The 15745-nt window shown below is 35.4% G+C and overlaps 2 protein-coding genes across 3 annotated transcripts; both read left to right on the forward strand.

Annotated features, from left to right (window-relative positions):
- Positions 1–2473: 2473 nt before the first annotated feature.
- Positions 2474–4954, forward strand: LOC120332875 (uncharacterized). 2 transcript variants are annotated; one of them, XM_039400203.2, is made up of 4 exons: positions 2474–2800; positions 3079–3165; positions 3883–4106; positions 4189–4954. In XM_039400203.2, the coding sequence occupies exons 1-4, from the start codon at positions 2479–2481 to the stop codon at positions 4372–4374; spliced, it is 819 nt and encodes a 272-aa protein (XP_039256137.2). In that variant the 5' UTR covers positions 2474–2478; the 3' UTR covers positions 4375–4954. The 2 variants fall into 2 exon arrangements, with proteins under 2 accessions (XP_039256137.2, XP_077975764.1); XM_078119638.1 differs by lacking the exon at positions 3079–3165.
- Positions 4955–5344: 390 nt separating this feature from the next.
- LOC144431210 (uncharacterized) lies at positions 5345–9919 on the forward strand. Its single transcript, XM_078119043.1, has 4 exons — positions 5345–5437; positions 6014–6176; positions 8172–8410; positions 9558–9919. Exons 1-4 carry the CDS (start codon positions 5345–5347, stop codon positions 9741–9743), a joined length of 681 nt encoding a protein of 226 aa, XP_077975169.1. The 3' UTR covers positions 9744–9919.
- Positions 9920–15745: the final 5826 nt, after the last annotated feature.

Below are 15745 nucleotides of genomic sequence, written 5' to 3' on the forward strand. Positions count from 1 at the left end.
ATGAAGTTTGTTCAATCAGAACATCGTTAATTATTACCCGCAACGAGGCACTGTCAAACTAATATGCTCAACTCCAGGGTTAATTTGCGACGATCTTCCGACGGCTTCAATGATCGTTGCCAGAATGAAATCCTAAAATAATCTCAATTTTCTTAGATGTGACGCACATCGAAAAATTAAGGATTGATATATATTTTTTTTTTCATATTTATTAAAGTTCTTATTAAAAAAGTCAATTCGCATACGTTTACGAAACGGTACAAATTAATTCAAGGCACGAGAAGTATGATCTTTGCACGCGTCTGTCAACGCGCATTAGTTATCGACTGAATGCCGACATTTCCCTCGCAGCGATTTCTCTCGTTTAGCGTGTCACTAAGCGCGGTAAATATCTTATGAGTTAAGGAATATTAAATGATAATTAATCGTTCATTAAGATTGGATATCAAAAACGCTAAATCAGTTAATTGCCGCGTAGGCGGGGACTTGCGTAGTGGGAAAGTCGTTGACGACCAGAGGTTATGTAAAGTTCAGAAACTTTCTCGTACATAATTAATTGGAAAGCAGCTAATATCGTTAAAAAGAATTTGTAAACTTTTTTGCATTAGGTTCTTCTATTCACAATAACTTTTCGTTCCTAATTTTTTTCGATTACCTTCAAAAATAGTCGAGATACTTTCTGTTGTTTATCGGTCTGACATTCTCGCGGTCACAGTTTTTGAGTCGGCACAATACAATCCTTATGGAAAAAATTGGCCTATCGGGCGGTACTTAAATGCCGATATCTCCGTTAATTCTTGACCGTTTTTCGCAAACTTGGTATTGTTTTCTTATTTTCACTTAGATCCATCCACTGGTGCAGTTTTATTTTAATCGGATGAACTTTAATTTTTTTGTAACATACCTAGTTGGTATAGGGTTTCGGGGCTGAGTTTTTATTTCGGTCGTTATATTCAAATACAAATCTGAAATTAATGTTTGAACCTGAACAGAGGGTATTTTATCATGTTTTCTTCTAAGAACAAATGTGGGAATTTATTTTTGAGTGCTGTTCTACAAAAACGATGGCGAAAATGATGTGAAAAAAACTGATGTAAACTTGAGCCGATTCCCTGGCAAACTCGGAAAACTTTGATCCAAGATCTGAAAGTGATTTACCGAAGTTAGATGATCCGAAGTCATGTGAGACCTTAAGTATGATTCAGGTCAATAAGGTCGGAAAAACAAACTTTAATGTTACAATGTTTTGTCTGAGGTAACGATCTAAAATTTAGTAAACACTTTAAGAAAGTTGAAAGGATTGGGACAAAGTGACACGACAGTGCATTTCTATAAACCTAAATTTTACAGCTGAAACTGAAATTTTAGCAGCTTATGACAATATATATACTTAGTTTGTCATAATATTAGCAAATAATTTTTCCTATTTTGAATCGTGGAAGCGCAAGTGAACTTTTGAAACAAAACTATAAGAAAAAAACTATTATACTTCCATGATATAAGTTCAACATTCAAGCTATCAAATTCGACAAATCAATAATTTTTGATCAGATAGATAGTACTTTTCACATATGAAACACATAAACCTTGAACGAAGAATCAATATTGATCGTGTAATCACATTTTACGCAAAACCCCAAGAAATCTGGTTGTAATAGGTTCATCAAACATTCCGTGATTTTCATGATTCGGATCCGATTCATGTTTATATATAACATAACAAGGCTAGCACCGCAGAACGGAACCTTTGGTTTAAAACCGTATTGTTCAGTTTAAAATTCACTTCAAAATGTCAATATTGTCAACATCAATGTAATAAATAGGCTACTGCTTATCTAATTGATAGTGATATATTTTTAATCTGATGTGAAAATGAATATGCACGGTCTAATACGAATTTCAGTGATGGGAAAAAGATACGATTGTACGTATAATGTTGATACGTACGTTGTTGTTATAAATGTTGATGCTCTCCGTGTTGACATAGTAAATCAATGATTAACCTATCTAAATGAAGACAAAATTAAATGTATCTCTCGATCTCAATGTAATTCAATTGTAACGAAAACACGTAAGAGAATAATAAAAAAGTTTGATGAACCTTTTCGAAAACATTTTCTTTCACCCTCACTTTTCGTATTTAAATGAGGTCAAATACTATGGTTGTTTATAGTTAGCCTCATTTGCATCCATTGGGTATAGCACAAAAGAGGCCACTTATAAAGTCTGTAATAAACTTGAGAAACCTTTATGTGAAGTTTTTCACGATATCAAACTGGTGATTGATTTTTGGCAACGTCAACGCTCACACATATACACTCGAGAAAATGTCAGCTTTTTGTAGCATAAAATGAAAAAAGGGGTATCATACCACACTATAAGTATCGTGTCAATATATAGACTATAAGAAAAGGAAAATCGGTTCCGTTGTAGATACGTGTTTGATTTGCGATTTAAGTGAATAGACTGACAATGAAAATGCATGTTTGCATTTATTTGGCCATTTTCTTGTTGGCATTTATCTTAGGTCATACGCAAGGCCATGACAATAAGAAAATAATGGTCTGTGAAGACTTGGATGATGTGTTCGGAAATGAAAATCAACAAAGACCCGATGTCCGGTCTCAAGTTAATGGACCCCCCGGCAAAAAGGGGCCCCCTGGAATTAAGGGAGAGAAAGGAAATGTTGGCACCACAGGGCGGCAAGGTTTATTGGGTCCACCGGGTGCGAGAGGATTGAAAGGTGCAACAGGCTCTCCTGGTGTTGCTGATGAAACTGAACTTCAAAGAATTCATCAAGGTAATTATTACAACAACATTTGTTGAACAATGACTTTGCCAACTTTCTGCGCCTGAGAGACTAATTGTTATCGATACTATGGCAAGTGTAGGAAAAAGCTTATCAAGCATATTAAATTTCCGAAATTGATTAATTAATTAATACCATTAATAAGTCGATTCAACGCCAACAGATTCCAGAACTTATACTTGACCACAAGTATATCCATCTTACATATATCAAAATAAAAATGGAATTTCTGAACATTATTTCAAATAGCTTTAATTTTTTTCTATTAGACATTGCCGACGTTGATGGTATAGCAAAAGGTATTGAGACTAGATTAAACGATTTGGAAGGAAAGTGTATGACAAGAAGAGATTTAGGTATGATACACAAGATTATTTCTCTACTTTTATTTGAGTTTTAAACTTTGTGGAAATGTTCCACAGATTGAAATATAGAAATCTTTAAATAATAATTTATTAGTTTTATGCAAGCTATATTCACTAAGACTATAAAATAGACCAGTATGGTGGTCCATCGTTGTCACGCGGAAAATTAAAAAAAATAAATTAAAACAAAATAAAACAAAATTTGCAAAAAAACGAAACTAAAATAAAAACGGAATAAAAAAATAATGAAATAGCCAAAAAAAAAAACGATTAAAATGAAAATAAAGAGGTTTATCCTTGTCAGACGTTTTCATTTGAAAAAGTGTTGCTTCTGCTCGGGGCAGGTAGAAACCTGTGGAAAGGTTAATCCATATATCATTTAGAAATTAAACTTATTCCACTCAATGCAAATTAGTAGTGAATTGGAAACCCAAGGAACACCGTTTGTAAGCGTAGAAGTATGTATGACAACGTTGGTGCAAGGCAGAAGCAACATTTTTCAAAATAAACCCCCTGTCAACGATATTTTAATCTTAATTTTTTATTCCGTTTTCATTTCATTTTTGTTTTATTTTTGTAAACTTTATTTAATTTTTATATTTTCTATTTTATTTTTTAGAGTTTTTCACTGATAATTTGGCGCCAAACGAGCAAAAAGTTTGGGAACCTCTGAAATGGGCAATCCTAAACATTTTCATTTATATTTAGAAAATTGCGATGAAGTTTACGATGGAAAGTGTTACGTGTTGATCACAAATGATAACCGCCTAAATCTAGACCAAGCAAAAGCGAGTTGTCGAAGGATCGGCGGGAATGCAGCAAACATTTATAGCAAAGATCACTTCTATAAGATGGTTGCATTAATCCGGTCACGGATCGTCATCGGGCATTATTACCATCACCTATGGACGGGAATGACATTAAACACGAGTGTAAGTTTTCACCTGCAAATACAACCACAATGTTTAATAACTGCAAATTTTGTGTTCATCTTTTTTCTGTTTGATCTTTCAGACAAAAAAAATTTATTTATCCAATGGAAGAACAGCTGCCTACACACGCTGGTTACCAAATAGACCATTCAATCCTGCAAGACCTTACATGGGCATTCACGTTCCATCAGATTCAAATCATGTAAATCAAGGAATGTTTGATGAAAATTCCTCATACAGACTTCTCGGGGTTTTGTGTGAAATGTGATTGAAAGCGAACTTTAATATTGATACTTCGTTCAAAGTTTTCTTTTGTATATGTTTTCTATGTATTCATAAAAAGGCTGAATGAACAGCAAACTGCATAACTTTTGTAAAGACATTACATAAGAATTGCTTTTTACAATTGCTCATCAACGTGTCTGAATGATGACCCCATTATTCCCGTGTCTGTTTAATTCTAATTTGAAGATTTTAGTCAGCATTGCCGCTATATGAATATTAGTTGGCTGTATTATATATATTGGCTGTATTTGTATGTCACGTTACCAACCCTATCGAAATGAAAAGCCCAATAGGATTAGCTTACTATTTGAATGAGAACACAAAACGCTGAAAATGCCTTCAGCCTAATGCAAAATTAAGTCGATGAGATCTCAGTCCTACTTCATCAATGAACCATGCTCGTTATCAGACGATTTCTGCAGGGTTGACTTTCGAGTTTCTCAAACGAAACGGTAAACGCAAACATAGAACCAAATTTGCCACAAAAATTTGTGCGTGATACACCCGACTTTTAATGGATTTTCATAACACACATAAAACAAAACATTTCATAGACTTGTTAACTTTCCGCCTGTGTCTAAATTGACTTATGATTCAAATAAATGTACATTGGAATGCAATTATCGCCTGCGTCACACAGCTAGCTTGTGGAATTATCGAAGGTGAAAATGAAAGTAAATGAAGCATTAAAAGAAACTTCGTACTGAACCTAAATCAATACCTAAGAAATTTTCGCAAACGTTTGGAAAAATCGCTGAATATTATCTAGCAGAGTTGAATTAGGTACACGTTCGATAGACTTGGGTATAAATTTGGGCATTTTGCACTAAAAATGAATCATAACTAATAATTTACTTTTATAGTCTGCTTTATATGCCTGCTACAGGAGTATCTGGAATTAAATTTTAAAACAAAATTTGAAGAACTTTCAATACAGACAATAACGGCTCGCAATGGTAAAAGACAAAGATGATCGCAAGAAAAAAATACACAAGCAGTTGGGTAAACATCAGCTACTGGCACTTTATGGAATGAAAATACTAAAAGTAAGTTTATTTATAAAAACTGTTGAATAAGGTCAGTTGTTCATCACGTTGTCGTATTCAAACCCTTTAGTTATAAGTGAAATATTTGCTGAAGTACTGAGGTTTGCACGCTTTCTATGGTATATAATGATTTTTTGGTGACAAATGAGAATGCACAGTGTTACTGTGAACACAGCATCATCTAATTAATTAATTGCAATAATAAAAAATAATGAAAATACATAGTAATCCCTGCTAAGGACACACTCACAACTTAGTAGAGTCACTAGGTCAGTATTTCATTCGGCGACCCAAAGAGTTCAGCCCAAACAGTGGATCTTAGCCCACGTTTGATAAAGATCAAATGATTGGTTGCAACTTTCAACAACACTTCATTGTGATTACGTGCCGTTTTGTGGAATCGTTCTTTAAATGGAATATTTCCAATATTGATGCTTCAATTTATACGTGTTGTACATAGTACTTCATTATAACGTTATACAACAAACAGCAATTATATGTCGAATGGTTTTCATGAAACCTAAGTGGAAATATTCTAAATTTAGCATACAAACTCTGCCGAAATATTTTTTCAAGTTCGTGTTTTCAACAGCAAAACGTAAATTCATTGTTATTGGAGTGGTGATCGTGATCATGGCTGTGTCAATAGCTGTGCCGGTGACTTTATTGGGTCTCAAAAAAGAAACTATTCCAGATACGACGGCATCAACGCGGGCAACAACATCGGGGAATATGCATGGTAAGTAATTTCAAGCAAAAAATTATAGTCAATATTTTTTTTCGTTAGTTTTTAATCAGTTAATTGTATATTTTACAATTACGGTCAATTTCATGTCAATAACTGTCTCAGGCCTACAATCTGGTAGTGAGATGAAAATTCGTTTTCGATGTTGGACTATAATATAATAGTGGGGTTTTCAACGACGACGACGAGAAAGTGCTGCCTGTAGCATACGTAGAAAGATATAGAAAGTGTGAAAAATTCAGGATTGCTAGATTGTCGGTTGTTTACATAAGATTCGGGGTACGCGTTACGTTGTAATACAAGCGGTTACACTTATAAATTGATCTATGCCAGCATAATACAGTTCAGGAATATTGATATTATGTGGTCAAATTAAATTTAAAATTTATGAAAAATTTAAAAATATATATTGTCACGGTAGAGAGGCGTCACAAACGGAATAGCCAAGGCTGATGTGAAAAGGGTTGAAATGGTGCAAATCCAGGCCCACACATGCGGTCCGCAGATTCATTATCTGTGGCCCGCGTCGCATTCGGAAAGTACCGTATATGCTCGTTTTACCGCCCGATCTTGATTAATAAGAGCCCATTTGAATAGCCGTCCGTGGGAACAGAACATAAAAACGAGAATATCGGTGGGAGACCGAAGACTTATCGATCGAAACCGCGGTTTCGATTCATGACTCTATAGTGACACCGCGTGTACCATCACTAATTAATAAATAACTCGCTAATTATACGACATAATTCATCCATAATCGATATTCTCGTTTCAATATTGAAAGGGCGTCGCAAAACTTTTCTTCTTTTGCGGATTTGTACCTGCGGTGCGTAGAAAAAGTCAAAATTTTCGTTATTCTCGTTCGAATCATACTTGAGATTGAGAACTGGAAATGACAATATATTTATAATTGTAACGATCGATCTTATCTATATGTGACTTCACAAACAAACAACCTGACAAAACAACAAGCGTCCGTGCTTGAATAAGGGCCCGGTTAGTGAGTTTGGTTTAAAAATATGGGCCCGGGCTAAAAAACGAGGAAATATACGGTAATAAAAAAATTGCATTTTGTGTTGTTTAGTCATAAAATTAACCAGAAAATCTCCTGACGTATTGTTACATCACTAATGTCACTGAATTGACTAGTGATATGGCTAGCTGAGGCAACGTTTGGTCGGGAATATATGCTAACAATTTTGGCATCATAGAAATCTAAAAATCGAATGCGGAAAATAATGTCTATATGCCGGAAAATTTAGTAATTACTCTCCTGTACCTCACATTGTGAAATCAATCAATCTGTTATTTTGTAAACATAAGTTTGAAAAAAAAAGTTGACAATTCAAACAGGTTTTCAACTAGATGCGGGAGGAATAACACCACAATGCTTACTTGATATGTCTGCAAGTTGTGTCGATGAAAAAAGAATATAATTTAGAACGGCATTTTGAAATCTTGTGAGCAATGAGCATTTCCAGAGTCAAGATTTTACCTAAATTTGTGGAAGCACTTTTTCCGTTATGAAGAGTTTGAAATCCTACACTAAATGTAGATATAGAAAGAGTTTTGTAGGTTTTAGAAAATTTTTTGGTGGTTTTTACATGCCTTAATGTGTTAGCTTAATAAATGACAAATACTGATCAATGTGTTTGCACAATACAAGTGTTTGTTATGTATTGCACTGCTTACCTATTCTTGGCACTATTGTGGCCCCAAAAATAATTTTGGGGCCCCGGAGCCGACAACCTTGGACCACCCTGAGTTAGACATAGGATCCGGCAAGTTTTAAATAAGATAAATTTGGAATGTTTATCGCAGGATCGACTGTATCTATGAGCATACAGCAAAAAAGTAAGACTTATGAACATTTTTCAAAAAGTTTAATTTCAGTAAACCATGATATAATTATATACTATTATAAGCATGTAACTATGACATTGAGATATGTTTTGAAGAATCTTTTCTCTTGCGTTTATGTTTTCTCAGAATTTTGTGAAGTAAAAAATGACAAAAGAGGTCTGTGTTACTGGACTGAAATCCATCAAAAACCAGATGTCGATTATTTACGAGCAGTTTCTATTTGCAAACAAATGTCGATGGAAATTGCTGTCATACAGAAAAATGATCCCATTTTTAATACGTTCATTTCTTCGAAATTGCTGAAATCAAATCCTCCACATCGTTATTGGACAAGCGTATGGACAAATATGACTGTTGATTTGAAGGTATAAACGTAACTACCGTCAAGTGTGTTAGAATTAAAACTTTTCTTAGAGTTTATCATGATGGATTGGTTTTGAAGATGTGCGTTACTATCGATGTGCTATTGCAGAACCAATTTTATAACCAACATGATCAATGATCTCAGATTATGCTGACGTCATTGCTTAATATTGATGTCTATAGATAAGACTTATGATCAGATATAACGTTTGAATCTCGTATAGGTCCTGTGCGCAGACTTAGATCGGGTTGGGGAACGCAGTGGCAACTGTTTTATCACCTCAAAAAAGATCCCATCACACGTCTCACGAAAATTGTATTGTATTAAGATTCACAGTTTATCTACTATAATATAGATTTTTAATCTTGACTGTATTTTCACGGTTAATAATGAATAAATATTTATTTTATGATAATCCAAATATTTTTTTAAAGATTTTCTCGCACGCGATTTCTTTCGAAGGAATAAAGGTTGAGAAATATTGGTTTAATCATGTGCACATTGAACCTTTTCAAATTTTTGATTTAGTATTTCATACATAAAATATTGCTTTTGCTCTACATCCGCGATCAAATTTATAGGACTATTTTGAAAACTTAATCATCGTAAAGCAAGTTCGATATTTTTTTCCACGTGTATTATAGTGGATTCGGTTTTTCTGTTATCGTCGCACACAACAAAGTTGTCAGTCATCGTATACAATTCAATTTATCGTCCATTTGAAATCAAAAAGTTTTTCTCAAAAAGTTTCATAACTTACATTCTTTGCTTGACCGCATTGAACAATAGTGCCCAAATTTAAAAGTTTCTCATAAAAGACTGCAGTCCCTACTTCCAATTTTGCCTTTATAATTTTCAGAGATTGAGTAGGAAGAATTATATTTTTTCTGATCAGATTGTTGAAATCATCGATCAAATCAATATTTTCTCAAGATTTGAAGATCAGATACGTGATGTTGACTCAATGCTACAAAGCTGTATAAACATTTCAGCTGTTCGAACTTTGAATCTCTGCCTTTGTCGTAGATTACCAACATAATTCAGTTCGCTTTATTTTGTGTAAACGTTAACATATTGATTATCCAATATTACAACTATCTAGATTTTACATCAAGTTTAATACCATTAATCTTCTTTATTTATTTCAGACTAGAGTGGTTTCTCCTCCGGGTAGTTTAGACAACTTCCTTTGGTATGGAATATTTGATGCTCCTCAGCAGAAAACGTGGACAAGAATTGTTTTGATTGTCATTGATTTTGCTGCTTGCACTATTGTCAATTCTGATCCTTCCAAAATGACCTATGGAGCTGTGTGTTCGTTTCCCATACCATGATATTTTTGGTGCAGCTCACCTTCTATATACAGGGTGATCAGACAGTGTAGACAAATGTTTTAGTGAAATATTTACAATATAGCAAAATAGCATTACAAATATAAATAATAGAATTCATTTTTATTTTTCGATATATCCTCCCTTTGCCGTCATCACACGCCTCGATCTGAGTGGAACTTAACTGCACGAGGCACGTATAGTTTCTTCCGAAATCTTGTCCCAATAAGTCATCAACCTATGCTTTAGAGAAGTTCTGAGTTCCGCGCACCACTAGTGGTACGCAAGCAGCTTTGAATCATTACAACAATTAATTTTTCTATTCGCTGAAGGACGATTATAGCGCTACCGATCTTTGTCTTTTATAGATCGCCCTCGTCCATCACTGACCATTCAAAACGGAACGGGCATGTTTTCGGCATTTTGCATGATATGTCACAGTGCGTCTGCATTAAATGAGGGAGCGTTCGTGATAGCGGCTAGCACTGTTCAAAGTGTAATCGTACGAGGTTTCGGATAATTTAGCGATTATGATAAGATGTATTGTGACGTAACGGACAAATTGGCAAAAACGTGCCCGTTTCGTTTCAGGTGGGCACAGGGGCGTAGCAGAAATTTTTCAAAAGGTAGGGGGTTCTGTCAGATCGAACGCTGGAATACGCGTGTTTTTAGTAGTCTTGGAGGTTCTAAAAAACATTTCAAGCTACGAAAAATGTTATCTATGGACTATGATACAGAAAATTGATTTTATTTTTTTTATATTTCAATAGGGGGGGGGTCCACCCGCAAAACCACCCTCCCTGGCTACGCCACTAATTGGACAGTAATGGTCGAGGGCGGTCTCTGACGACAAGAACGCCGTTTAGCGAATACAAAAGTTAATTGTTGCAATAATTCAAAGCTGAAATACTCCCGTGTATCAGACTGACATCAACTAATCTTAAGGCAAAAATTGATGACCTGTTGGGACAAAATTTCAGAAAGCACCATACGTGCCTCGTGCAGTCAAGTTTCAATCAGATGCGTGTAGTGAAGGCAAAGGGAGGATTTATCGAAAAATAACAATGAATTTTAATATTTATTTTTGGACACGTTTATTGGACACGTTTAGTGGCCATAACGATCGTTTCAAAATTTTGTTGTTATTGTTATTTTCTTTCGTCATTATCATTGAAAAATCGGGTTTCTCTTCGAATACTGGACCAATTACTTTCAAATTTTCAGTGATTAAAGATTGATTTTTTTGCCAGAAGCCTATCACTTTTATTTATTTCTAAATTTCGCCTGAAATCTGATATTCCGTCTAAAATTTCGCTGTCTTATTTTATCCATGGGAACACTGGCTGTCCGGTTTGATTCTGCAAATTATTTCTACGCGAAACTCGGAATTTTTTGTGGGTATCGGTGGCGTCAAAGATAAATACTGCTTTGCTCTTCGCTACCGGTATTTGTTTTTCGAAATCATGGACTGCTTGCTTCGTGTCAGTATATTTGTAGACTGTGGTATGTCCTGTAGACCAGTACCGGTATGTAGACCAAGTATGTACCGGTATGTGGACCGTAACTAGACCAATACGGTTATTCAGTCATTGTATTATAAATAGGAACATGTAAAATATTTTATTCCTAATACCGTACCGGTAACTGCGTTGTCTCAGTTCTAACACCGGTACCATACGCTGTTACCCTGTACCGGTAAGTGCCGAACACTGGAATATATTAAATGTCAGAATGCCTGGTACCGGTAGTGAAATGAATTTCCTTTACCAGATTTGGCTACTTCGGACGAAAACTAAAGGTTTGATCTTGTCCGCCTTATTTTAGATATTTACATTTCTTTATTTTGAATATTTACGTTTCATCCACACATTTTCAACGTGTTTTTGAATAAAACATACTTTCGGCTCACTATCTGTTATTTGCAGCTTATTGTTAGCTAGTTGTTTTTGAAGGGGGGCACAAGACATGACAAACTCTAAAAAGAGGGCATGTCGATTTGCCAGACTCGTTTTATTGAGAATATTCAAAACTGTTGCCTGAAACATAAATGAAAATAATTAGCACCAAACAAATAAAGACAACTGATACGGAATAAAAAACTAATACACACGGAAACAACTCCATATAAAAGCCTAGTACCAAAATGCCTGATACACAATCAATGTAAAACAATACATGTAAATGCAACACAAATCGAACTGTGTACATGCAAATATCATAATGTTACTGAACGATCCAAAATACAGCATAAAAGGACGCTTTACATGGAGATTACTAAATGAATTCAAACCACAACGCTATTTAAGGCAATGTAATCTTAAACTGCCATAACAAGAAATACATTTTTAACTGTTACCACCAGAAATGCAATCCTAAATATCTTACTGAGCTTGGAGGGACGATGATAAATTCAATACATAAAACGACGACACGTGAAAGAGAAAAAGGCGACACGTCGGATGCAAAAAACAACACACTAAAGATGACGACGACGAAATAGCGATAATCATCACGATAACAATTGAAGATGCCCGAACTAAACAAAAACCTAGGATTATTCAAACTGCCGAGAAAGCCACCTCCATGAGTATCAGCAGGAAGTCATTCTTCTAGGAGTCAGAGTTTCGAATATGAAAAGGAATTTGCTAATAACTATTACTATTGCGACATCAAGAAAGGGGGAAATCAGTAATCAGTGCCCACAATACTACCACAAAACATAATAAGCATTGCGGGAAACCAAAGTATGAAGACTTTAGATCAGAGTTCAGCCACCAGCGGGCCATATTAATAAGGCTGCAGTGTTTATTCTTGTGCAATCTGTTGAGATGTATTTGAGTAAAAGAACTTAAAAACAGTCTTTTATAGAATTCGGCTTTACAAGTAGTATCAAAAATTTCGCGGACAATCCGCAATGCGTCGTTTGCTGTAAAATACTCATCCAGAAAAGTATGGAACCGGTAAACTGAGGAAACACTTTGAGTCGTGTCATGGCGACTTGGCAGGATAAACAGTTGATTATTTCAGGAGAAAATCTGAGAATTTGAAATTTTCTCGTCTTTATTCCTGTGGAATGTGAGCACGCCAAAATTATTCATTATTGGAGGGATCGTACCGCATCGCCTTCCGGATCTCCCAAGCAAATAAACCCCACGCCGTCGGTGAATAACTGATAAAGCCCTGTCTCATCGAAGCAGCTACTTTGGGAAAGCAGCAATCTACCAAGTTAATTTGACTAATAAACAATACAATCAAACATCGTATTTCTAAAACGAGTGACGATATTTTACAGCACGTTGTGGAAGATTTAAGGACCAGTCCGTTGTTCTCTTTGCAATTAGATGAATCCACGGATGTTTCTCCATGTGCTCAATTATTGTTTTATACTCTGTGCATTTCCGAAAACGACATTATTTCAGTTACAAGGGGCACCGCAGACATGATTTCCTGCTGATGGTGGCTGGATGGATGATGGATGATGATCGATCGGTACTTTCCTGGAATTGTAGAACAACACTAGGACATGTGGATTTGTAAATCATTTTTGTGCAAAGAAAGCACCATTAGTGATACCGATATTTTCAGATTTTATTTTCCAGTTTGCGTAAAGATTTAGTTCTCAAAATTGATTTTGCAAGGACAGACATCGGAAAATTATGGACTAGCCTCCAACATGAATATACCATTCTCTCTAAGAAGGCATTGAGATTTTCGATTCAATGTCCTTCAACTTACCGCTGTGAAGTAGGATTCTCTGCAATGACATCTATTAAAACAAAATATCGGAGTAAGCTTATGATTGATTAAATCTCAAATCGAACACGTATATACAATGAAACTGATTTTCCTTTTCTTCTGATTTCTATTTTGAAACGTTACTCATAGTGTGGTAGGTTCCATTACATTTGAACCCACGTACATTTGAACCCATGACAATTGCACCTGTATGCTAGTGCACCTATGGAATTTTTTTTGTTTCACGGATAGTTAAACCCATACTAATCCTAACCCATGGGTTTTAGCACCCGCATATAGATTGAACCCGTGGATATACGCATGGGTTCAAATGTACATGGGTTCAAATGTACGGTCACCAGTGTGGTACGATACCCTTTTTCCTTTTTATGCTACAAAAAGCTGACATTTTCTCGAGTGTATATGTGTGAGCGTTGATGTTGCCGAAAATCAATCACCAGTTTGATATCATGAGAAACTTCACTTCATAAGTGGCCTCCTATTAATATACGCAAGGAATGCAAAAGAGGCTAGCTGAAAACAACCATAGTATTTGACCTCTCTTAACTACGAAAGTGAGGCTGGAAGAATATGTTTTTCGAAAAGGTTCATCAAAGTTTTTCAATATTTTTTACGGGTTTTCTTTAAAATTGAATTATAATCAGATCAAGAGATACGTTTACTTTTGTCTCCATTTAGCTTAATTATTTATTTAGTATGTCAACAATGAAAGCCTCAACATTTTTTGGCGTACAACCGTATCTTTCTCCCATCACCAGAAATTCGCATTAGACCGTTCATATTCATTTTCACATCAGATTAGAAATAAACCATTATAAATTAGATAGGCTGAAACTATTACATTGATGATGGCAATATTTACATATCGAACTAAAATCTAAACTGAACTATATAAGGTTTGAAACCAAAGTCTCTGTTCTCCGTAACTAGTATTGATAAAGTCATATATAATCTTCACTATACTTACCTTTGTTTTCAACTTCACCTTTCACGTTGCTTACCATTAGACATTATTATCGGTTGGGATTACGCTAGACTTACTAATTTTACCTGCTCTATGCATTTGCGCCAATGGATTTGTATACGTTTAATGCATGGGTACTGTAGCAAGGATAACAATGACCATTCTGTTTGATTTATAAGTCTTGCTGCCACAATATACCTTTCTCCAAAGATACTTTTTAATAAATATTTTGAACCCGCATTTATCATCGTAACTAGCAGAAAGTTTCATACAATATTGATGCTTGCTTTGACAAATGACGATAACCACATTTTGATTGTGTTCAACAATGAAGTATTTCATACCCCAAATATAGTGAAAATTTTGCCATTCATAACCAATTTTGCCTTGTACTGATAGATATTTTATCTTTTTTTAGTCACAACATGGCACCAATGAAAAATTTCACGTTTATGATTCATTGTCAGACAAATTGTTATCCCAGTCTGACGTAGTTACATGACAAAACGTAGAAAACACCGGTAGTTACGTTACAAATTGATAAAACGTTTTGAAAATACTGGGGTACCGAGTCTCTAGCGGGGCACCGTGGGTCGGACAAGGGTCAGCGGACCGTATGTTGCACCCCTCAAACTTACACTATAGCTGTAAGTTTTTTCAATAAAGACCACCATCTTCAGTTCGGATCAGATACGATCTGATGACAACTTGTCGTTCAATTCTACATTTGCGCCATCTTTTCCCACGGTCCGGCTTTATTCTGACCAACTGACCCGGATACAATTTCATCAGCTCCCTCGTTAGCTTGAATGTCTTTACGCTTCTTTAAATGGGGTTCGATATTCGTAACAATTTTCGGACGCAAAAGAGATTTTGATGTTGGAAGCAGAGTTCTTGTGCGTCTTCCAAATAACCTTTGTGCTGGTAAACCTGGTATTCCTTCACTCGGCGTATTACGCCAATCGAGCAACGCAAGAAATACATCACCCTTACTCTCAATAGCTTTTATCATTATGCTCTTCATTTGTTTACGGCGGACTCTGCTTTGTCGTTGCTTTGGCTATATGTAGGAGAGCTTGTAACATGCTGAAATTCATATTCTTCAGCAAATATTCTAAATTCCTCGTTACTATATTGAGGAGCGTTGTCAGAAATCAGTTTTTCTGGTAAGCGGTGTCTAGCCATGTGTTGTTTCAACGCTTTGATAACTTCTGCAGATGTGGTCGTATGAAGTCTGTCAACTTCGCAAAAATTGGAGTAAAAATCAACTGTTACCAGACAGTTT

This window comes from Styela clava, chromosome 13, assembly GCF_964204865.1.
Source record: "Styela clava chromosome 13, kaStyClav1.hap1.2, whole genome shotgun sequence".
Lineage (NCBI taxonomy): Eukaryota > Metazoa > Chordata > Ascidiacea > Stolidobranchia > Styelidae > Styela > Styela clava.